Raw genomic sequence first — 25,557 nt, forward strand, 5'->3', positions numbered from 1 at the left:
GGACATGCTTTAGCAGAGAAGTCAAGAAGAAGAATTAAATTATCTCCCTTTAGGTCCACGGAATTAATTGTCAAGTAAAACACGTCCACCATCATTCAGTGTTCATTGTTTGGCTGGTGAATCTTGAAAACTGAATATTGTTGTCAGTTGAAGCTTCTAGCTAAGAATTTTGAACATTTTAAGATTATTTTGCACGTGTGTGAGTGTGACATTTTGACAATTTAACATATTACCGCTGGATTTTCAGTGGCTGATTGCAATTCAGAGATTGTTTCCAGTAAAATAAATTATTCATATATTTTCTTAGCTGTTGGATAAATCGATTAAATAAATCTTTCTGTGCACAGTTGATGTCTTTGAATTAGCTATACACAAAATAAAGCCCAGGAGATCTAATCCCATCCATGGCTCTGTCTGTCCCTCTTAGCCAGACAGCCAGTCTATATCTGTTTGAAAGAACACAAGGCGAGAGGCACCCTTGATTCCATACCGTTCCTCTCCTCAAACCTTCAGCAAAAGTCTGAGCCTTTGTTTCTTTGCAGAAGGAACCTTGCTGAGCATTGAATAGATGAAAGAGCTTGTGTTGCAGAAAGCTTGTATGATTATTTAATTCTGTAGCCATGGCATGTTGTTGAGTATTGTCAGAGGGAGCCTACAAATTACCAGATATTTTATAATGTGGGGATGGTTCAGTGGCATGGTTTGTATTTATCTGCAAGGACACTTGTTGCCTTCATGTGGACTTTATGCAGCTGGCTACTTTCTTCTTCCATTTAAAGTGGCTGAGAAGCATCCAGCCTGAGATCATGCACCAACAGACTCAGAAACAGCTTCTTCCCTGCTGCCGACAGACTTTTGAGTGGCCCTACCTTATATTGTACTGAGCTTCCTCTTCACCCTTTCTGCAGCTGCAACACTGTATTCTGCACCTTCTCCTTTCCTTCTCTTCTGTATACTCTATGAACAGTACGCTTTGTCCGTATAGCACTCAAGAAGCAATACTTTTCACTGTATCCCAATACATGTGACAATTATAAATCAAAGAGTTGAACTCTGGCTGACACATGGGATTGGAGGTGGGGTGGGGGGAATGATTTTGAGAAGCGTCCCTGTCTACTCAAGTTATCAAGGGCCTGGATTTTACATTTGGGGCATGTCCAGTGTCGGTGTGGGCGGGGGTGGATGTGAAACCTGCTCCCGCCCATTATAGCGTTAACATGATATTATGCGGACTAGCCGATTATCCAGTGTGAAACAGCCTCTGTGAAAGGCTGACTGCTGCTGGGAAGGGTGAGCACCAGGGGCAGTGCTTCCAATGCGCCCCCTCAGGCAGACACCTTCTGTGGAGCTGCTGACCTGTAAGAAATAAATATCAGTGGAAAACCTACGCCAACGTAATATGTCTGTGGAGGCAGAAATCCCTTCACCAAAATCCCTTCATTTACAATTCTAACAGCAGTACACAGACTGCTGTCTATAGCACTCTATCTCTGGGGGTGTCAGAGGTACTGATGCTCTCGATTTAAGTATAAGGCAAAGACTTCCTGATTAGCCCATCAATTGATGCTTAATCAGGGAGCTCATACTCCAATAGGCCAACCTCAGTGGCCTGACTGAAGACATTATAGCCACAAGTGTCCAGACAGCATTAATGTACACGGACCTCAGACACATTTGTTCATTTTATTTGAGCCCTGGATTTCCATCCTGCCCTAAATCGAGGTTGCAGCTTTAATGTAAAGGCTTCCTGGCCAATCAGCCCGTCTGTCAACTGGAAAGGCAGACAGATAAAAGCAAATGACTGCGGATGGTGGGATCTGAAACCAGAAGAGAAAACACTGGAAAATCTCAGCAGGTCTGGCAGCATTTGTAAGGAGAGAAAAGACCCAATGTTTCGATGACCCTTTGTCAAAGCTTTGCTTCCTTTTCCCCCGTTTTTTTCAATTTTACCTCTCGTGCATTGATCTCCCCCCTCCCCCCACATCTTCATCTGTCACAGTTCACCCTCTGATTTCAGCTTCTCTGTCATTTGGCCATTCACCCTTTCCATTCTGTCTGTGGACTGCCATTAGCAGCCTTTCTCCTTGTTTTTGTGGCTATGACCCATCTTTCATTCCCTCACTCTGCAGTATAAATATCTCCCACTTTCTCTGCCTTTTAGCTTTGACAAAGGGTCATCTGGACTCAAAACATTAGCTCTTTTCTCTCCGTACAGATGCTGCCAGACCTGCTGACATTTTCCAGCTTTTTCTCTTTGGAAAGGCAGAGGGGTAATGTACACTCTCAGTCAACTGCTGTTCAATTATAGATTCCTGATTGTTGGCGAGCGTGATTTCACATCACGCCCGCCGACCGAAATATCACACAAGGATGCAATAACATTGGCACACATACCTGACTACCTCTGGTGCTTTTTTTTTAAATCTTGCCCGATTGAGCAATGTAAAATCCTGTCCAAGGAGTTAAGGAATGAGCATGGAGTGACTATATCGGGTGACTTGATTGGAGCTGTTGATAGATCAAACACATCAGAAGCTAATGAGAAGGGTTCATCACCGTTTTTTTGACTGAAAGATGAAACATGAGTTATTTTGAAAAGAATTTGTAACCACAAGAGGGAAGTGGCAGGCAATGTGCATAACACCAAATGCATCCTAGCATGCAACTGAGTATCCAACAGCTTAGCATAGCTTGAGAGGTTTGGCTTATGTGGAGAGATTGAGTTAGACTGGGGCTATACTCACCGGAATTCAGAAGAATGAGGGGAGATCTTGTAGAAACATATAAGATAATGAAGGGAATACATTCGATAGAAACAGGGAGGTTGTTTCCACTGGCTGGTGAAACTAGAACTAAGGGGCATGACCTCAAAATAAGGGGGAGCAGACTTAGGACTGAGTTGAGTAGGAACTTCTTCACCTAAAGGGTTGTGCATCTGTGGAATTCTCTACCCAGTGAAGCAGTTGAGGCTACCTCATTGAACGTTTTTAAGGCAAGGATGGATAAATTGTTGAACAATAAAGGAATTAATGATTTTAATGGTGAGCATGTGGCTAAGTCTGTGAAAAGATCAGCCATGGTCTTATTGAATGATGGAGCAGGCTCGAGGGGTCAGATGGCCTACTCCCACTCCTAGTTCTTATGTGTGGTGAGTGAACCCGAATGGAATGCAATATGTTGCAACTGAGACAGCAGATTTCGGGAGGTAAATTGGAGGCTTTTGCCCCAGACAGAGCTGACAGGTTTGGTGATGATGTTGTGTTGTCGTGTCTTTGTCTGAAAACTGCTGGAAATGTGTTTTGTGGATTAGTGAGCAGCCGAGGCTGTGTCTGTGTGAGCAGGGTGAGCTCCGTGTTTAGGCATCTGTCAGCCGTCACTCTCACCTGTGAGTCAGAAGGTTGCAGGTTCAAGCCCCACTCCAGGGCCTGAACCTGAAACTCCAGTTTGACACTCCAGTCCCGTACTGAGGGAATGCTGCAGTGTCGTCACTGAGATTTTATATTGTGGCTTCCACCTGGCCTCTGATTCCATGCACTAACTTGAAGCGGAACAGGGACGTTATCCCGGTATCCTGGCAAATATTTGTCCCTCATTATAAAAAACAAATCATTCGGTCATAACCACATAGCTATTTGTGGGTGTTTGCCGTGTGCAATTGAACTGCCGGGTTTTCTATGCTACAACAGTGACTACACTGCAAAAAGTATTTCATTGGCTGCAAAGCATTTTGAGACATCTGATGGTCTTAAATTGTTATATTAATGCAATTCCTTCCTTCGATCCTGGGAGGCAGTTAAAAGCATGGTCCTTTGGTTGGTTCACCTGACGAAAGGGCAAACCCCGAAAGCTTGTGAGTCTACTATCAAATAAATTGGTTGGACTTAAACCTGGTGTTGTCAGACTTCTTCCTTTAATTGAAGACATAATTTCAGGTAGCATTCTATCAGAAGCTTTTATATCATTCATGAGTAGTGGAGGCTCCTGCCATCAGTTTGAATGAACTTGCATGATCAGGCCATTATACAACCGATTGAAAAAGGAGTAAAGCATTGTGGGCTCCTCCATGAGTTAGTGCAGTTAATTCTTTTGGCAGAACAATTACAGAACTACAAAAGGTCATGAATGTAGCCCAATCCATCATCCAAACCAGCCTCCCATCCATTGACTCTGTCTATACTTCCCACTGCCTGGGCAAAGCAGCCAACATAATTAAGGACCCCATGCATCCCAGACATTGTCTCTTCCATCTTCTTCCTTTGGGGGAAAAAGATATAAAAGTCTGAGATCACATACTAACCGACTCAAGAACAACTTCTTCCCTGCTGCTGTCAGACTTTTGAATGGATTTACTTGGATTAAGTTGATCTTTTTCTACACCCTAGCTATGACTGTAACACTACATTCTGCACTCTCTCATTTCCTTCTCTATGATCGGTATGTTTTGTCTGCATAGCACGCAAGAAACAATACTTTTCACTGTATGTTAATACATGTGACAGTAATAAATCAAATCAAATTAAACCTAATTAAATTAACCAAGGGACAAATCAAAAGGGGCAGTCCCCAAAAAGAAGGGAAGTGCTCAAAATAAAAGACAAAGTAGAAATGAAATTTAAAACATCAGACTGAAATGTGATTAAAAGGGTCGATAGTGCACACCAGTCCAGTCAGCCGTGTGAACACAGGAGCCGTGATGCAGTAAGTCAATCGTTCAGGTGATCCAAAGCAGCACAATGTCTTTGCCGGAAGACTGGTATTGCATAGTGTGAGTGTGTTAGGCTGCAATCAGTTTGTTTTAATTCATTTGTGGGACATGGGCGTCATTGGCAGGCCAGCATTTATTGCCCATCCCTAGTTGCCCTTGTTCAGTGGGCAGTTGAGAATCAACCACATTATTGTGGCTCTGGAGTCACATGGAGGCCAGACAAGGTAAGGATGACAGATTTCCTTCCCTACAGGACATTGGTGAACCAGATGGGTTTTTCCCGACATTCGACAACAGTTTCGTAGTCATCAGTACATTCTCAATTCCAGATATTTTTTTATTGAGTTCAAATTCCATCACCTGCTGTGGTAGGATTCGAAACCAGGTCCCCAGAACGTTAGCAGAGTTTCTGGATTAATAGTGGAGTGTTAGTGCCACTAGGTCATCACCTCCTCAAGGCAAGGCCACCCTTCAGGTTGTTCTGAAGATCCCATTCTATGAAGGTGGTTAGGGCAAGTGTTTAATCACAAGGGTGAGACTGGGGCAGAAAGCAGCTTGGTCTGGGCCCAGTCTTGCATCAAGCACCAGAGATAATGAAATGTGTTAAGGCAGCGCACGGTGGCACAGTGGTTAGAACTGTTGCCTCACAGCGCCAGGGACCCTGGTTCAATTGCTGGCTTGGCTTACTGTCTGTGTGGAGTTTGCACATTCTACCCGTGTCTGCCTGGTTTCCTCCGGGTGCCCCGGTTTCCTCCCACAGTTCGAAAAACGTGCTGGTTAGGTGCATTGACCCGAACAGGTGCTGGAGCGTGGCGACTGGGGGAATTTCACAATAACTTAATTGCAGTGTTAATGTAGGCCTTACTTGTGACTAATAAATAAATGAATTAAGGTATAATAGTGTATGTGGCTTCATAATTCCCCGGTACACAATGTATCGTAGGCATTATCTACAATTCTCATTTTTAAATGAAAAGTTTTCTCTCAGGGTGACAGTGAAAACATTAGGAGACTGAGAAATCTGCCAGGTGATGGTGTTCTGTGTTTCACTATTTTGCATATTTGAGCCACAATGTTTAAAATTTATATTTCCCTTTTTCGCTTCTTCACTCTTTGTTGAGAATGTTTTTGTTCAGATCAGCACCAAACAGGAAGAAATATCAGTAGCCTTTTCAACAAACGAGAAAGGATTTTTTGTTTTAACACCTTGTTGACCAAGGTTGTTGCCAATGACAGAAGCAGGGGTTTAGTAAGGCGATGGCTTGAATTCCTAACCTCACCACGGCAGGATTTCCCCGCAGCAGATGTGGCAAGCCATTGGCCGGTGGCGCACTGCCCTCGAAGCAGCTGTGGGGCTGATGAGACGGTTGCACGTCGCCTTGTGGAATGTGCCTTTGAAAAGAAGGTCTGGAGTGAGATGCAGTGGTACTTGTTGAGGTTCATCCCGAGTAGCTCGGTAACGCAGGACTCTGTGCTCTACGGGCTGTTTCCAGGGACGCACACCGAGACAAATATCAACTGCTGCTGGAGGGTCACCAACTCGGTGAAGGACGCACTTTGGTCCACCCGAAACTTGCTGATCTTCCAGTTGAAAGATCTGTCCTCAACTGAATGTTGCAGACTGGCACATTCCAAGGTCCAGGACTATGTGCTGAGGGACGCGCACAAGCTTGGGGCAACTGCTGCAAAGGCACGATGGGGAAAGGCCTTTCAATCGAGGCAGACCGAGGGCCCGGTAACTACAGAATGCCATCGGCCTGCGTAACTGTGTGCCAACTGAAAAATAACAGCACACAGTAAAATCTGAGGCATGTATATAGTTTTAAGTTTTGAAATGTAATGACTGTAATTTTGTGTAAATAAGATTGTATAGGACTGTAAAAATGACTTTTTCTGCACTGTTTGTAATTTTTAGATATGGCAATGGTTGATTTGAGATCTTTTATGAATAAAGTATGTTTTTGAAATTAAAAAAAGCCATTGGTCGGTGCTGGGACTTTCTGGCCTAAAGTCTACGCACTTTTGTGTGGCTTGCCTGCTCCACCACTAGAAAATTCGCTGTGTGTGGTCGACTTGCCAAAGCTCCTCCAAAAGGCACCTTCTAAACACATGACCCTTACCACCCAGAAGGAGAAGGCACATGAGAAAACCACCGCCTACAGATCCCCCTGCGAGTCACGCACCATCCTGATTTGGAACTATATCACCGTTCTTTATTGCTTGTTGGATAAAGACCCTAGCACTCCCTAACCGCACTGTAGGCATATGAACACCACCACGCAGACTGCAGTGGCTCAGAGAGGTGGCTTATTGCCAGACCTGTCAAGGGTAGTTCAGCTTGAGAAATTAATGCTGGCGTTGCCAGTAATGTCTACAACTACTGAATGAATTAAAATAAATGTAAACTACTGTGTTTTGAGCAAAGTTGTGGCAGATAGCCAAGGGTGTTTAGATACTTAACTGTTTTGATAAATAAGAAGATTGGGTGTTTAGATACTTATGCACAATGCCAGGTTAAAAGCCAGCCTTTTTAATCTATATGGTATCTTCTCTGACTGCTCAAAGAATAAGAATCAATGAGCAAAATCAATCATTTAAATCTCTCTTGCTCCAACCTTTTGGAAGTGACCTTCTTAAGAAGCTATAAAGGGCTGTGTTTAAAAAATATGTACGTCTATTATGTTCCATTTTGAGTTGATTGTCAAACTTTTGGAAGATTCTCAGTGATGGAGAGGCAGAGACTTTGATATTAGACTCATAGAATCCCCACAGTGCAGAAGGAGGCTACTCAAGTCTGCACTGACAACAATCCCACCCAAGCCCTATCCCTATAAACCCACATTTTTACCCTGCTAATCTTCCTGATGCAAAGGGGCAATTTAGCATGGCCAAGCCAACTAATCCGCGCATCTTTGGTGTGTGGGAGGAAACCGGAGCACCCGGAGGAAACTCATGCAGACGTGGGGAGAATGTGCAAACTCCACACATTCAGTCACCCAAGCCGGGAATCGAACCCAGGTCCTTGGTGCTGTGAGACAACAGTGCTAACCACTGTGCCGGCCAACATTATATTCTTAATTTCTCCTGTTCATAGAGTCATTGAGATTTACAGCATGGAAATAGGCCCTTTTAGCCCAACTTGTCCATGTTGCCCTTTTTTAACCACTAAGTCTACCCAATTGTTCATGTTTGGTCCATATTCCTATTTACATATGTTCTTGTCTTCTAATGTGGCTTTTACCTTTACACTCTGACTTAATGCTGACTAGAAATATATTCCAGTTTATTCATTTAGGACGCTGCAGTTTCCCTCATCATACCGTCTTCATGGTTGATTAAATACCAGAGCTTAAAAGGGTTAAATTATGAGGGAAAACCTTTGTTAACTTGAGTTTAGCAGTTCAAGGGTGATCTAATTGAGACGTTTAAAATGATGAATGGATTTGATTGGGGACAGAGATTAATTCCTCTCCATGGGGATTGATGAACAATAGGACATTATTGATCTTGATATTAACTGAGAGCCCTTCTAAAACAAAACAGTCTGTATGTGATTCAGATCCTATTCCCAGGGTTTCTGATTTTCAGGACTGTCTTTTGTAAGGATCCCAGGCTGGTTCTAGTTGTGAGTTCACACCCTACAGTCCTGATCGGGCCAGCTCCATTGTGGGGAAAGCCACTTGATACTCCTCTGCAATTTTTATGGACTCGGGCCAGGTTTTCAGAAGAGTTGTGGATCAGTACTCCTCAGAGTCTTGGTGAATCGTAGTCTGCATGAGCGCACATTTCGAAAGGGAACTTGCAATGTCCCAGTCTTCTACCCTAAACAACCTCAATGACCCCTCATGCCCCCCCACCCCTCCACCGATGCCTAACTATGTCCCAAAATATTTTCTATTGTCCCGCATGCCAACCCGGCAAGCTGTGTGTCACAACTGACCTCTGGTCTGCTGTGTCTCTCAAACAACCCCTATGGTTCTCTCATGCATGAACCCTATAGTGACAATCGTATGAAATAAAACCCTCCTTTTTACTATAAAAGCACCGATCATCCAGAACTTTTAAAGTTTCAATAGCAGGGAGCAAGTGAGGTTAAATTGAAAGTTTCCAGTCCACATGACTTAGATTTTTATTTGCTTTTACAGCAGTATTACCAGGGCCTTGGTGAGATCACACCTGGTGCACTGTGCGTGATTTTGGTCTCCTTAGCTATTTCTCCAAGAAGGTGTGCCACATGGATTCATTAGACTTATTCCTGAGGTTTGGAATGAGAAGCGAATGAGTAGACTCAGCTTTTATCCCCGCGAGTTTAGAAGGTGAGAGGTGATGTAACTGACGGACGCAAACATTTTTAAGTGGTGTGGCAGGCTAAATGCTCAGAAAATATATTCCTTAGCTGGGGAGGCCAGAACTTGGGAGCCATTTTCTTAAACTAACGATATACAACAGGGAAATAGGCCCTTCGGCCCAACTCATCAATACTGACCAAGTTTCCAAAACTGAAGTAGTCCCATTTGCCTGCGTTTGGCACATATACCTTTGCTATCCATGTACCTGTACAAATACCTTATAAATGTTGTAATTGTACCCATTTCTACCACCTCCTCTGGCAGCTCATTCCATAGACGCACTACTCTCTCTGTCTGAAAAAGTTGCCCCTCGGGACCCTTTTAAATTTTTCCCCTCTCACCTTAACCTCTGCCTTCTAGTTTTGGACCCCCCGACTCTGGGGAAAAGACCGTGGCTATTTACTTATCTATGCCTTAGATTTATATAAGAAATCCACCATTTAGGACTGGCATGAGGGAGAATTTCTTCACGCAAATATTTGTGAACCTTTAGAAATCTTCACCATACACACCTGTGGATGCTCAGTGATATAAAGTATGTTCAGGTCGAAGATTGATAGACTTTTGGTGACAGTGAGGAAAGATGGAGTTGAGGGATAGCATCAAGCATGATCTTATTGAATGACAGACAAGAATTGAAGGGCCAAATGGCCTTATCCAGCCCCTGTTTCTTTTGTTCTCACGGCCTTATGTAATCACGTCAAAGGATTTAGAGGAAAGGTTGATCAATAGCATTGAGGGACAGATCAGCCATCATCTAGTTGAGCGGCAGATGAGGCTCAATAGATTTTAATGGTCTATTCCTGTTCTTATGACAATATGATTACAGTTGGAGAAAAAACCTCTAGTGTTTGGGCAGAACTGAAGTGTTGCGCGTGCCAATGCCTTTGTAATCAAGAGGAAAAACCATGGTTTATTCTTTGCCGATCTGCCCCTTGCCTATTGGAAGCTTTGATGTGGGGAAGCCGGTGTTGGACTGGGTGGGCACAGTAAGAAATCTCAACACTTGCTGAGGTTAAAGTCATGGAATCCTTAAGTGCAGAAGGAGATAAAGGAGCAATGCTCTGAAAGCTCGTGATTCCAAATAAACCTGTTGGACTTTAACCTGGTTTTGTGAGACTTCTTACTGGAAGCTTCATGGGGGAAATTGACATGTTCTGTGAGGTGTTCTTCAGTCCTTGAGGAATGTTACAGATTTTAACTAGTCAATTTTTGGGAGTGATTTCCTCGCTGGAATCTACTTTTCTAATATGACTTTAGCATAGTAAAATGTCCTACGTCACTTTCCAGGAGCAGGATCTAACATAATTTGACACATTGGTCAATATCATTTTCAGTGTTGAGCTAACCACTCGGGGTGTTTGAAAGGATTTCTGTTGCTCAGACTAACTTATACATGGAAAAAGTTTGATTGAAATCACCTTCAAATTACTGTGGTTCCTCCACTTGGGTTTCAGTTTCCTTAGGGGGCTAAACAGAGGAGTTCACAGCTGCTCCCTAACAAGTGGGCTGCAAATCCCCAGCCAGTGACTTCCACATTGATTAATGGGGTACCGATTGTTTGCAATCAACCCCCAGTTGTGAATTAAATCAGGTTCTACAAGACTTGAAAACATCTGGCAAGAATTTACACTTTAAATGTTAAATTCAAACGATTCATTAACCATTTAAAGGAAGAAAGGTAACAAGTCAGAAAGATATAGTAAGCAAAGTTTCAATTAACAGTAAGAGGAGAAAGTTCAGCATTAACAACTGAACAGACTTCTCATAAATTTCCTCAGGCTGATAATCCCAAATGTGAATAACATGTGAACAAAAATGGCTTCTCACAACCCTTACCTTATACCTAAAAAGGTGTTGTAAGGCCACCTTAACCAGGTTGTTGAAAATAGCTAATAACTTGTGAAGAATGAGCTGAATAAACCCCATTGGGTCGAGTCAATTTACACACCTTGTCTTAGCCTCAGGACAATGTCTCTCTTTAAACCTCTTACCTTGAATTAGCCTAAGTTTCAAACATGAATTGGTTAACTTAACCACCTGCTGGTTTATAATTGACTCTTGACAGCTGTTGGCATCTCCTGGTGCCTTTATACAAAAGCCTACTAAAGAATGAGAGAGCTGGAATAAGATCTTATTCATTACCCAACCTAATGTAGCTCGGCTAGGTCATAAAAGTTTTGAGAGTTGCATACCTTATCTTCCTAGGGCTGGCTGGGAGAACTCTATTTTGCAATTCTCATAATTTATGGTTAATGCATTTAAAATCATCCATTGATTATGTGTAATTGTAAAACATTACAGACTCTGTGTTACCGGTTATATTATCAGTCTTGCTGATACATCCATTGATTAATTACACATTCTTTAATTGTCTCACAATTATGGCCCTCTGTTTGATGAATCTGGCTGGTTTCCAATATGCAGGAACTGGTTTAGTTTAAAAATGTCTTCTAAGGTTGGTTCGAAATGGCCTCTGCTCATGTTAACTTATTATGCTGAATAACACATGATTCAGATTACAAAAATAGTTGTTATATTAAAGTTATTGATTTTGAAAGTACCAACAACTGATACCTCAACCATTCTGAGTTCTGCATTCTAATCCCTCCTTCGATAAAAAGGTTTCTCTCAAATCCTTGTTGCTATTGACAACAAAAAGTGACAGAGGAAAAAGTTCCTTTGTGTTATCTTCTGGGGTTCATCTTCTTTAAGATGATTGCAAATTGCCTGTTAGTGTCCTTGCTCGTGCCTAAGTTAAAATTGCAGTCTGGCCCTGGTCACATCACTGGGACCCGAGACAAGAGAAGATCTTGCTTTTTTATTGAGCGAGTTTCCCTTGCTTGTGCTGGGGTGGGTAAGGTTAATGTCAACCTTTCAGAATAGAGTGAATGCCTGGAATTTTCCAACTCCGCCATGGTAGGTACTTCTGTGCTGGGTGAGGCAAGCTATTCAGACGTTTATTGGCTTCGGTGGGACTGGAAGATCCTGCTGGTGGGTGGGGCTGGAAAATTCTATCTAATGTTTATTAAACCCTAGCTATTGGAGTAACTGAACTTCTGTCTGCTCTTTTTGGCTAATCAAATTAATGAAGGGTACGAATCTTCTGTCCTTATGTAAACAGTGTTCCATAGCCACTGATCCCATCCCCCTCTCTGACACTTGTCTGAGATGAAACTAGTCTGTTTGCAACCTTGATGATTTGATCCCAAGTTAAGTTTCTGGCCACATATTGAAGCCATTGCTAAGATTATTGTTCCACATCCATAATGTTGGCTGACTTCACCCACTGATACAGCTTATCAGCTGCTGGAACCCTCATTCATATCCTTTGGTACCTCGAGACTTGATTATTACAACGCACTCCTTCTAGTCTCTACCCTCTGTAAACTTGAGGTCACCCTAAAATCTATCCTTCCTTGAGGCAAGTCCTATTAACAGTGTGACACAGCGGTTAGCACTGCTGCCTCACAGTGCCAGGGACCTGGGTTCGATTCCCGGCCTTGGGTCACTGTCTGTGTGGAGTTTTCACGTTCTCTCCATGTCTACATGGGTTTCCTCCCACAGTCTGAAACACATGCTGGTTAGGTGCGTTGAGCATGCTAAATTCCCTCGTGATGTACCCGAACAGGTGCCGGAGTGTGGCGTCTCAGGGATTTTCACAGTAACTTCATTGTTGTGTTAACGTAAGCCTGCTTGTGACACTGATAAGTAAACTTTAACTTGTCTCCCTGTGCTCATTGACCTACTCTGGCTCCCGATCAAATAACGCATCAATTTTTAAATTCTCATCATTGATATTAAGTGTCTGCTTGGCCTTCCCAATCTCTGTAAGTCCATTCAGCCCCACGACCCTCTGACATCCCTGCAGGTATCTGTGCTCATCTAACTCTGGTCCCTGATTTTAATCGCGCCACCATTGATGGCCATGCCTTCAACTACCTACGCCCTTGGCTCTGGAACTCCCTCCTTAACCCTTTTCTCCCCTCCTGCAAGACTCTACTTAAAACCAAACTTTTGGCCATTTGCCCTCATATCACCAAATGTGGCTCAGTGTCAAACTCTACTTTCTTGTGAAGTGCCTGGAGAAGTTCAGTTAGGTTAAAGACGCTACGTAAGTACAAAGTGTTGCTGTGAGTGTTTGGTGTGACCAATTTGGAGTTGTGACCCACTCACTCCTAAATGACATTGAACAACTTGTGTCAGGAGTGGTACAGGTGGTTAGCACTGCTGCCTTACAGTGCCAGGGATCCGGGTTCGATTCCCGGCTTGGATCACACTCTGTGCGGAGTTTGCACATTTTCCCTGTGTCTGCATGGGTTTGCTCCGGTTCCCCCCCCCCCCCACACACACAGTTTGAAAGATGTGCTAGTTAAAAGCATTGGCCGTGCTAAATTCTTCCTCAGTGTACCCAAACAGGCTCTGGAGTATGGCATCTAGAGAACTTTCACAGTAACTTCATTGCGGAGTTAATGTAAGCCTGCTTGTGACACTACTAAATAAACTACTAACTTAAAACCTCTGATCTCATCCGTGGCTGGGATTGTCCAGTTCCGCTGCAATGAATGCTGTTTTGGCTGAGTGCCAAAGAACAGCACAGTACAGGAAACAGGCCCTTCGGCCCTCCAAGCCTGTGCCACTCATTAGTCCAACTAGACCATTCGTTTGTATCCCTCCATTCCCAGTCTGCTCGTATGACTATCCAGGTAAGTCTTAAACGATCCCAGCGTGTCCTCCTCCACCACCCTACTTGGCAGCGCATTCCAGACCCCCAACACCCAATGAGTAAAAAATATCCCCCTGATATGAGTTAAACCTCGCCCCTCTCACCTTGCCACATTCTCCATTCCCGCTGGCAGCAGGGTGGTTGGGGGTGCGGGGGAGGATGAGATCAGAGAATCCGGCCTTTGTGTGTGTGCTAGAATTTTAAAATGACGGGAAGTAAAGTTGATATTTTTATGAGGTGTTTCTCTTTTTTATGTTTGGGAATTTAAGATTACAGTTCGATAACTGAACAGAAGGCGGTGCCTTGCTGGGATCTCAGACTTTTGGAAATGGGAGTCCCTTGAATGGTAAACTTTTTCTGGCATTTCAAAAACTTTTTCAAAAGTAAACATGGTCGGAGAGAGCCAGGCTGAACTGTGGTCACTGCTAAAGAATCCTCTTAACCTCCTGGAAGTTGAAATGGCCAGTAGTGGTTTGAGTGCTGTGTGCTAGACTTACAGGCAGGATTTAAGGTCTGGTGCTGGGCACAGCTTAGTAAGCAGAACAGTGCTCGGGGTGAGTCAGGCTGTAAATTAGTCACATGGGTCCTGAATTTAGAATTGCCTGGTGCTCAGAGATTTCCCCCCTATCTGACTGCAATGACCTGCTTAATGTATGGCTGCTTCCTGCAGCCCAGATTCTCTTCTCCTGAAAATGACTTGACTCAGTAAGTCTTGACCCTTGACTCTGCAATAACTTGATTTGTTTCTGTGACGGTACTAGTTATTGGCCTCTACTGCGAGAGCTGCCGTTCTTTGTCATCACCTGGGAGATGATTGTAATCTCCGGCTCTAAGCAATTTGCCAACGGTCACCGGCAGAAGGTGCTTTCAGGACGAAAGCAGCAGGAGAGCTTTTCTTGATTTTTTTTTTAAAATTTGCTAAGGAGAGGAGTCAGTTTACAGCCTGCGGTGTTACTCTCCCCTAACCATGCAGGGAGATGAGACCCGGGTGCCACTAGTAGGCCTGCTAATTAACTCTGGGCTGCTGACTCCACTGGCTGTGTGCTTGAAGAGACGGAACATGTGTGTAAAAGTCTGGGCTTGCTGCAGACACGATTGTCAAGGTCATAAGTTGAAACTTTGAACTACTAATGAACGGGAAAAGTCTTTGGGGCAGGGGAAAGAAATTTATTGTAAAGCCCTTTAATTTATTAAAATTCAGTGTCTGGATTGCAAATCAGTTCAATGTCCTCCAGTGGCAACTTATTTTAACAGTACACTGTTGTGTATTTAGTATGTTCAGAACACAGAGCACCAGTACTCTGCACCTTCAACCCAATCGCTGGGTTATAAATGCATGAATTTCCATAGAATCCCTACAGTGCAGAAGGAGGCCATCCAGCCCATCCTGACAATTCTACCCAGGCCCTATCCCCGCAACCCCACACATTTACTCTGCTAATTCCTCTAACCTATGCATCCTGGGACACTAAGGATCAATTCAGCACGGCCAATCAACCTAACCCATATATCTTTGGAGGAAACCAGAGCACCCAAAGGAAACCCATGCAGACACGGGGAGAATGTGCAAACTCCAGACAGACAATGATCCAAGGTGGGAATCGAACCCAGGTCCCTGGAGTTGTGAGGCAGCAGTACTAATCACCGTGCCTCATTTTGTTGCTGCACTTTGCAGTTCCAACTGAATTAAATTGTTTGGGAGAATCCTGATTATAGACCAAAGAAAATTACAGCACAGGAACAGGCCCTTCAGCCCTCCAAACCTGCACCCAGCATGCTGCCCAACTGAACTAAAACCCCCTACTCTTCCGCGGACCATATTTCCATTCTATTCACGTATTTGTCAAGACGCCTCCTAAAAGTCACTATCGTAAAGCTATCTGAAACTTTTGCTACGAGTGGCTTTAATTGAAAGCAGAATCAACCTCCAATTTTTGTCACACACCCCACACATTGCAGCGGATGATGTAAAATGTACAGCACGGATTCAGGCCAATCTGGCCTGTGTTGGCCAGGTTATGTCACGTGAGCTTCCTCCCACTCTGATTCCTTCTCCCCACTCTACCCTGGATCCTGCTTTCTTTCTTTGAGTATCCTAGTCATGAACATAGGATGGGCATCCAAAAATTCAGGTGCAATGCCAATCTCCCTTGCCAGAGAGGACAGTGAGGCCTGTTTGGTTCAATAAGACACAGGCTTTGCAGGAAGTGTGGTGGGAAGGGCAGTGGGGTAGGTGGGAAGGAAGGACAATGCAAGGGAGAGCTGACACGTGTCACTTTGTCCATCGATTACTGAGCTCCATTGAAAAGCTGCTATGAAGCATATTGTAAATTTACTAGATTTTAAAGTAACGAGGAAATGGGAAACATAGAAACATAGAAAATAGGAGCAAGAGGAAGCCCTTTGGCTCTTCGAACCCGTTCCACCATTCATTACAATCATGGCTGATCATGCAACTCAGTAGTCTAATCCTGCTTTTTCCCCATAACCTTTGATTCCATTCACGCCAAATCTTCCTTTATTCAATATGTTGTTGAAAGCCATGCAAATAAGGCAGTTCACAAATGTATTTCAGCAAAGAAATGTGCACGATAACGATTCAAATGTATATAGGCCTGTTTAAAGAGTTCTCTAAACATTTGGGGTGGCACAGTGGTTAGCACTCCTGCTTCACAGCGCCAGGGACCTGGGTTCAATTCCAACCTCGGGTGACTGTCTGTGTTGAGTTTGCACATTCTCCTTGCGTGGGTTTCCTCACACACTCCATAGACGTGGATTGGCCACGCTAAATTGCCACACGGTGTCAGAGGGATTAGCAGGGTAAATACATGGAATTGGGCCTGGGTGGGATTACTGTCAATGCGGGCTGAACGGCTGCCTTTTACACTGCAGGGGGATTCTGTGATTTCTTTTTCTCTCTAAAATGTTAAGCTAATCAACTACAAGCAAAACGGAAAGAGAGGCTTCATTGCGGGGACACAACTTTCTCGAAGATGAACGAGTCTTTAGGATGAAATGGTGTTGCTTCGATTTGTGGTGCCAGTGAGCAGATTAATGCAGTAATTCAGTGCTCTGTGTTAGCGATTGTACAGAAGCCAGGTAACTCCACACAGGGAAGGAGCAAAAGATGGTGGGCAACTCGTTACAATTTACAGTTGAGGCAATAATGGCAAAAACCTGGAAACAGGTCTCCAAACATATGCTTCCAACCTGAATGAAGGAAAAGGAAGTACTCGATAGCTTCTCAGCTAACTCTGTGATCGTTTGTGTCGAGCACAGTTTAAAAATAATGGTGACTTAGAGGGTGAATGAATGACTCTGACAAGTGCGCTGAGATCATGTGCGGAGACTTCCTGAGAGGATGTAATACTGCAGCTCTCCCTGTTACGGAGAATTGAATCTGATTTCACGAGAACAGAAAACACAGAAACTAGAAGCAGCAGTAGGCCATTCTACCCTTTGAGCCTGCGCCGCCACTCATTTTGATCATGATCATTTCCTCTCATGTCCCTTGATCCCTTTAGACCCAAGAGTTATGTCTACTTTCTTCTTGAAATCACACAATGTTTTGCCCTCAACTAACTTCTGTGATAGTGAATTCCACAGACTCACCACCACTCTCTGGGTGAAGAAATTTCTCCTCACCCCAGTTCTAAAAGGCTTACCCCTTATCCTCAAAACTATGACCCCTAGTTCTGGACTCCCCCACCATTGGAAACATTCTTTCTGAATCTACCTTGTCTAACCCTGTTAGAATTTTATAAGTTTCTACGAGGTCTAAGCCCAATAAATGTAATCCTAATCAAATTCATCTCTCCTCAAATGACAGACCTGCCATCCCAGGAACCAGCCTGGTAAACCTTTGCTGTACTCCCTCTATAGCAAGGACATCCTTCCTCAGATAAGGACCCAAAACTGCACACAATACTTCAGGTGTGGTCTCACCAATGCCCTACACAATTGCGGTAAAACATCCCTATTCCTGAACTCAAATCCTCTCACTATGCAGGCCAACATACTATTTGCCTTCTTTACTGCCTGATGTACCTCTGCACTTACTTTCATCGACTGATGCACGAGGACAGCAAGGTCTCGCTGAGAGAGTATCCACCTCTCTCAATTTACACCTATTCAAATAATTTGACTTCCTATTATTGCTACTGAAGTGGATAACCTCATATTTATCCACATTATACTGCATCTGCCATGCATATGCCCAGACACTCAGCTTGTCCAAATCCTGCTGAAGCATCTCGGCATCCTCCTCACAGCTCACCCTCCCACCCAACTTTGTATCATCTGCAAATTTGAAGATAACACATTCAGTTCCCTCTTCCAAATCATTAATATATAATGTGAACAGTTGGGGTCCTAGCACAGATCCCTGTAGCACCCCACTAATCACTGCCTGCCAATCAGAAAAAGACCCATTTATATCAACTCTTTGCTCCCTATCTGCTAACCAGCTTTCTGTCTATCTCAAGACACTACCCAAAATCCCATACACTTTAACTTTACATAGTAGTCTGTTATGTAAGACCTTGTCAAAAGCCTTCTGAAAGCCTAACTAAATCATATCCACTGGTTCCCCTTGGTCAACTCTACCAGTTACATCCTCAAAAAATTCCAATAGATTTGGCAAGCATGGTTTCTCTTTTGTAAATTGACTCTGTCTGATTATACAACTGCTGAGCTATGAAATCCTTGATAATGGACTCTATAGTTTCCTGTTTTCTCTCTACCTCCCTTTTTGAATAGTGGACTTGTATTAGCTATTCGCCAATCTGTAGGCCCCAGCCCAGAGTCAAAAGAATTTTGGAAAATGACCACCAATAGGTCTACTATTTTCAGGGCCACTTCGTTAAGTACTCTGGGATGAAGATCATCAGGCCCTGGAAGATTTATCCACTTTCAATCGTGTCAATTTCCACAAACCATTTCCTTACTAACACTGATTTCCTTCATCTCTTCACTAAGACTTGTTTCTCTCAAAGCTTTTGGTACATTATTCATGTTTTCCTTTGTGAAGACTGAAGCAAAGTACAAATTTAGTTCCTCAGCCATTTCTTTGTTCCCCATTATGAATTCTCCCATTTCTGACTGCAAGAGGCCTACACTCGTTCTTGTCAATTTTTTTTATATTTACGTACCTATAGATACTAGTTGATTTAATAGTGGGATTAAATGGATGGCTAGGGTTGAGTAGAGAGAAGCGGACTATTTCGAGCAACTAAAACAAGGTGACATAGATACAAGATCGAATGAATGAGATTGAAGACAAGTCCTGCTACGAATTTTCCACGGGAGTTAGTAATGAAGCAGAAGGAATGTCAACGTCATAGAATAAGCTTGATAAATGGGAGGATAATGCGATATGGGAACAGGGCAGGGGTACTGAGATTGGGATGACTGCTGGCGTGGAGGAGAAACACCTGCAACACAGACTGGTTGTAATGAACCTGCTGTTTCTATGGTGTCATTTCTATGTAATTCTACATAGCATGAACACACATGCAGCCTTTTGCTTCTGTTTGAGCTATCTGATTTGAGCACTGCAGTCAGAAGGCTAACTCTCTTTCTGACTTCCTGCAGACTATTTTGGTTATCAGAATATCACAGTTCGGTGACCCTTGTGAGTTGAAATGTACATTGTGAGGTATGTTTGTACAACTGATCTGGTATCTGAGGAGGCTGTTTTCCGATTAAGCTGTTTTCCAGCGAGTATTACGGGATTGATGTATGAGGACAGATTGACTAGGTTAACATTGTTTTTGCTGGAGTTCAGACAAATGAGGAGGGCTGTCATAGAGACTTATAAAATTCTACCAGGACTAGATAGGATAGATGCAGGGCGGATGTTCCTGATGGTGCGGGAGTCCAAACCCAGGGGTCACACTCTGAGGATTTAGGGTAGACATTTAGGACGGAGGTGAGGAGACATTTGATAGCTTTGACAAAGGGTCACCTGGACTCAAAACATCAGCTCTTTTCTCTCCTTACAGATGCTGCCAGACCTGCTGAGATTTTCCAGCATTTTCTGTTTTGGTGAGGAGATATTTCTTCGCCCAAAGAGTGGCGAGCCTGCAGAATACATTACCACAGGAAGTAGTTGATGCCAAAACAATGAATGTATTCAAGAGGTGGCTAGATATAGCACTTGGGGCGAATGGGATCAAGGGGTGAAAGCAGGATTAGGCTATTGAGTTGGACAATCAGCCATGATCATGATGAATAGTGGGGCAGGCTCGAAGGGCTAAGTGGTCTCCTCCCGCTCCCATCTTCTATATTTACCTTGGTTTGCTTTGTGCTGCAGCATCACACTGCTGCTGCCTCCCTTCCCCACTCTAACCTTAGAAAAATGCAGTGAAATATTCAGATGTAAAAATATCAGCAAGGAACCATCAAAACTTAAATCAGTAACACTGCATCCTCTCCTCCCCTATGTACTCAATGGACAGTACGCTTTGTCTGTATAGTGTGGAAGAAACAGTACTTTTCACTGTAACCCAATAGAGGCGACGATAATAAATCGAAAATAATACTTTCATCAGCCACCTTCAAACCCGTTGTAATCCTCAACAATTGTGTGTGGCCACTGAATTCCTCTTCAGTGACGGGCATGCGTACTAAACAATTTCTTAAGTTTCATTAAGGGTTGGTTAGATTTGTCTACCCTGACTAAAACATCCTCAAATAACTTACCTAATAGCACCAAGTTGGCAGGACATGTGGCTGGCTATCAGTGGATGTGGTGCCCCTTCAAGGCAGTCTCCAACCTAGGAATCTATCACGTGCATACCAAGTCTTTTCAATCAGAAGTCTACACGATCCATGTGATAAATGCAAATTATTCCATTCCAGGAATGGATCCAGAAACCACCGGGGGAGATTTTCTTAGGTCTGTGCTTGGGTTCTGCTGATCTTGGGAGGGGGATAATTGGGCAGTTCCTCTGTGCCCTGACCCTTCTGCGTTCAGTACCTGGGTGCAAGCCTAGGAACCTTCTTGTTCCATTTCAGTAAGAAGTTCCAACTCCAGTTGAACTTTAATCCTCTCTCTCACTTTCGTTTGCCTGTTTTTATTTGCTGTTGGGCATTGCTGCTGATTTGAGCCCTTCAGCGGGGAACTGGCTGTTAACATTTTCAAAACTTACCTCTTCCGGAACAGGTCTGCCCTGATACCACAGGACAAATGGCTTCATTCTGTGCTGGAACTATTCTGTGATCCTGTGATGTTCCTGATTCTGTTGTCTAGCTGTGCCTTGCTCTGGTAAAGAGGAATCATTCTCCCTCAGTGGCACAGATCGGTGTCATCTCAGCAGAGGCTTTCGAACTCCCACTTGGTTATCACATTGACAGGAAGAGCTCACAGGGGATGTGGTGATATCTGCCTTGGCGGTGCTGCTGTCATCCCATTATAGTTCACTGCCGTTGCAAAGCATTGAAATACATTGCCTGACTTTGTGTTAGTCTGCTGGCTTTCCGGTAATTTGAGTCCTCGATATATATACCGAGATGCATTAACCTTTCCATTGTGACTCTTGCTGGTGCTTTATTACAGTACTGCAGTGTAATCAGACACCCTCAGCGAATCAGACACAGTGCTTTGGGTCATCAGATTGAAGGTCAGAGACAAGATTTTGATTTGAGAATCTGAACGTTGTTTCATGTTCTTTCTCTTGTAGGTTATCATGTTCAGTCAGTTTTACGTAGAATTGCATAGAACATCCAGAGCAGAAGCAGGCCGTTTGGCATGACGCTCTATGGGAGCCTTTTCCTGCCTGACATGTCATCCCATCAGCATCTCCATCTATTCCTTTTCCCTTTGTGCCTTTATCTAAAAGATGTTAAGAAATCTGGAGCAGGGGTGTGCCATTTGGCCCCTTAAGCCTGTTCCACCATTCAACAATGCCATGGTTGAGCTGATGTGATCTTGACCTCCTCGCCACTGGTTCCCATACCCCTCGACTCTATAAGACCATAAGATATAGGATCAGAATGAGGCCATTCAGCCTGTCGAGTCTGCTTCCACATTTGATCGTAACTGATAAGTTTCCCAATCCCATTCTCCCATCATTCCCCCGTAACCTTTGACTCCCTTACCATTCAAGAACCTATCTATCTCTGTCTTAATTACACTCAATGATCTGGCCTACACAGTCTCCTGTGGCAATGTATTCCACAGATTCACCACTTTCTGACTGAAGAAATTCCTCCTCAGCTCTGCTCTGTAGGGATATCCCTTTACTCTGAGGCTGTGCCTTCGGATCCTAGTCTCTCCTACTAATTGAAACATTTTCCCCATGTCCACGCTATCCAGGCCTTTCAGTATTCTGTAAGTTACACTGAGAAACCCCCTCATCCTTTTAAACTCCTTCGAGTACAGACCCAGAGTCCTCAAACCCTCCTCAGACGTCAAGCTTTTCATTCCTGGGATCATTCTCGTGAATCCCCTCTGGACCCTCTCCAAGGCCAAAACATCTTTTCCTTAGAAACAGGGCCCAGAATTGTTGACAATGTTCCAAATGTGATCTGACCAGAGCCTTATAAAGCCTCAGCAAGACATCCCTGCTTTTGTATTCTAGCCTTGTAGTTCAAGAATCTTTCCATTTTAGCCTTGAATACTTTCAATGACCCAGTCTCTGCAACTCTCTAGAGGTATGGAATTCACAGCCCTCTGAGATAAGAAATTCCTCCTCATCTGCATCTTAATTTGGCAAGCCCCAACTCCTAAACCTCTGCCGCTTTGAGTTCTAGGTTACCTAGAAGGGAAACATTCTCTCAGCTTCTACCCTGCCAATCCACTGCACACTTCAAGCTTCCACCTAAACGTAGAGATGCTACCCTATATTTGCAGTGGTTACTGCTCTTGGCACTGAGATCACATCTTCCTTTGGGTAAAAGCAAAATACTGCAGGTGCTGGAAATCTGAAACAAAACCAAGAAGTGCTGGAAAGACTCAGCAGGTCTGAAAACATCTGTGAAGAGAGAAACTGAGTTAGTGGTTTGAGTCTAACCTAACCTCTCTTCAGAACCAAAGAAGTCATATTGGACTCAAAAAAAAATTAACCCTGTTTCTTTCTCCACAGATGCTTCCAGACCTGCTGAGTTGTTTGCAGCCCTTTCTGTTTTAGTTCCACATTTTCCTTTTTGATTTGTGTGTGGGGCTGCAGGGGGTCCCATTTTGTTTGAGCTGCAGGGAATTGGTATCACAGAATCCTACCGTGAAGAAGGAGGCCATTTGGCCCATCGAGTCAGCACCGGCCACAGTCCCACCCAACCCCTATCCCTGTAGCCCCCATATATTTACCCTGCTAATGCTGACACTAGGGTCAATTTAGCATGGTCAATCAACCCAACCCTGATCAACCTAATCTTTGGACTGTGGGAGGAAACCAGAGCACCCGGAGGAAACCCACGCAGACAAAGGGAGAACCCAAGGCTGGGAATTGAACCTGGGTCCCTGGTTCTGTGTTGTTGTTCGTCCATCGTCATTGATGAACACCTCGACACCATTAGTCATTTTGAGGCTGGTTGCGGTGTGTCCGAAGATGACTGATCAGGCCAATTCGGGCACGGAATGTCCTGGCACATATTGGACAGACTTGTGTAGACACTGCAGTTGTTGCGCTGGTGGCTCTGGACTTGTGCAGCTCGCGCTTAAGTTGTGCTTCAGCAATACACCTTGTTTCGTAGGCTTGACAGCCTTTGTGGATGAGGCAGTGCCAGGTGGTCGTGCCTATGTCAGGCGACTTCAGGGAGGCCTTGAGTGTGTCTTTAAAACATTTCTTCTACCCTCCATGCGGGCGTCTTCCAGCACAGAGTTCCCTAAAAAGGAACTGCTTGGGTATGCGCTCATCTGACATACAGATGACATGACCTGCCCACCGTGTCTGCGCTCCAATCAGCAGTGTGTCGACTGATGGTAGACTTGTTCTGGAGAGAATTTGAGTGTTTGGTACTTTGTCTTGCCATCTGATGCGTAATATTCTGTGAAATCAAGTCATGTGGAAATGATTGAGCTGTCTTGAATGCCTTCAATACACAGTCCACGTTTCACAGGCATACAGGAGGGTAGTGAGTACCGCGGTGCTGTAAACCTTCAGTTTTGTTGCTGGGCTGATTCCTCGACGTTCCTTTTACAGTGGAGCGCAGTCTACCGAAAGCAGAACTTGCCTTTGCTATTCTGCAGTTAACTTCTGTATAAATAGTCACTGCTTGGGAGAGGGCGCTGCCAAGTGAACTGGTCCACTGCCTGTAGCTTCTGCCCTTTGATTGTGATTATGGGTTCTGTGTACGGTGCATGAGGAGCAGGCTGGTGCATGACTTCAGTCTTTTTAATGTTGATGGTGAGTCCAAAGTTGTCACAAGTCGTGGAAAATTTGTCCATACTGACTTGCATCTCTGGCTGTGAGCCAGTATACAGGGTGCAGTCATCGGCAAAGAGGAAATCTCTCAGAACAGTCTCTTTCACTTTGGTAATAGCTTGAAGTCTCCTCAGGCTGAAGAGCTTCCCATCCACTCTGTATTTGAGGCTGATTCCAGCAACACTGTCCTATTCAGCATGGCAGTAAACATCACGCTGAACAGTATGGATGCGAGCACACAGCCCTATTTGATGCCATTGGTGACTGGGAATGCCTCAGAGGATTCTCCGCCATCCAGTACTCTGGCCGTCATGGAACTGGCGTACCATCTGAATGAATTTGGGAGGGCAGCTGAACTTTGACATGATCCTCCACAGGCCTTATCGGCTGACAGCGTCGAAGGCTTTCACGAGGTCAACAAAGGTTGCGTAGAGCTTGCGATTCTGCTCCTGACACTTCTCCTGAAGTTGGCATGCAGCAAAAATCATGTCTATAGTCCCGCGACCTTTGCGGAAGCCTCACCGTGGCACTATGAGGCAGCAGTGCTAACCACTGTGCCACCGTGCCGCCCTGACTGGTAGGTGAATGTGATTGGCTCCGGGCTCTCACTCACCGTGTGGCCAGAGTACAGGATTTGCAGCCAGCAAGTTGACCATCTCGTCTAAGCTCATCAGGAAGAGGTGGGCTTGATGGGGACGGGAAGGGGCACAAGATCCTTTGCCGATAAATGAAATTATGCGTCCGAGTCAAACTCGGACTGATCTTACTCAGCCGATGGCAGCCAGTTGTGACAATCAGTCCATCCTCTTCAGAAAGACCAGGGATGACTTTGAATGAGCAGCTCGTGGTTTATAAGTTCATAAGATATAGGAGCAGAATTAGGCCGTTCAGCCCATTGAGTCGGCTCCACTATTCTATCATGGCTGATATGCTCCTCATCCCCATTTTCCTGCCTTCTCCCCATAATCTTTCAATCCATTACCAATTAAAAATCTGCTTAACTCTTCCTTAAATTTACTCTCTGTCCCAGCATCCACCATATTTTGGGGTAGTGAATTCCACAGCCTAGTTTCTCCTCAACTCTGCTTTAAATTTGCGCCCCCTTATCCTAAGACTATGACCTCTCGTCCTAGAATGTCCACAAGAGGAAGCATCCGCTCCATGTCCACTCATTTGGTCTTTCTGTTTGTCTCTCCTTGGTCCCATTGGGGACCACACAGAATATATCTATCACCTCTTATAGTGTAACTAAAAAAAAAACCCTCTCTTGACTAGTAAGGAGATATTTATTCCTTGATGTGTCCTCTGCTCCAAGGCAAGTCCTTGGCTCATCAGGTGCCAATGTTTCATTTTCCTGGCTGTTTCCAACTCTGAGGAGGAGATGAGGAAGCAGGCTCCAAGTCTATCCCCATT

At 44.2% G+C, this 25,557-nt stretch overlaps 1 protein-coding gene across 6 annotated transcripts in view; it reads left to right on the plus strand.

Annotated features, from left to right (window-relative positions):
- The window catches only part of psd3l (pleckstrin and Sec7 domain containing 3, like), a 334,929-nt gene that overhangs the window by 119,524 nt on the left and 189,848 nt on the right, over positions 1–25,557 (plus strand). The window contains exon 1 of one of the 6 annotated variants that reach the window (XM_080195051.1): positions 14,411–14,485. The exons of the other annotated variants lie outside the window; for them this stretch is intronic. Coding sequence (XP_080051177.1) covers positions 14,418–14,485 — 68 coding nt within the window. The 5' untranslated portion in view covers positions 14,411–14,417. Of the gene's footprint in view, positions 1–14,410; positions 14,486–25,557 lie in introns of those variants that run through there. 6 annotated transcript variants of the gene reach the window in all.

This window comes from Carcharhinus amblyrhynchos, chromosome 1 (genome assembly GCF_965287045.1).
Source record: "Carcharhinus amblyrhynchos chromosome 1, sCarAmb.v2.hapA, whole genome shotgun sequence".
Classification (NCBI taxonomy): Eukaryota; Metazoa; Chordata; class Chondrichthyes; order Carcharhiniformes; family Carcharhinidae; genus Carcharhinus; species Carcharhinus amblyrhynchos.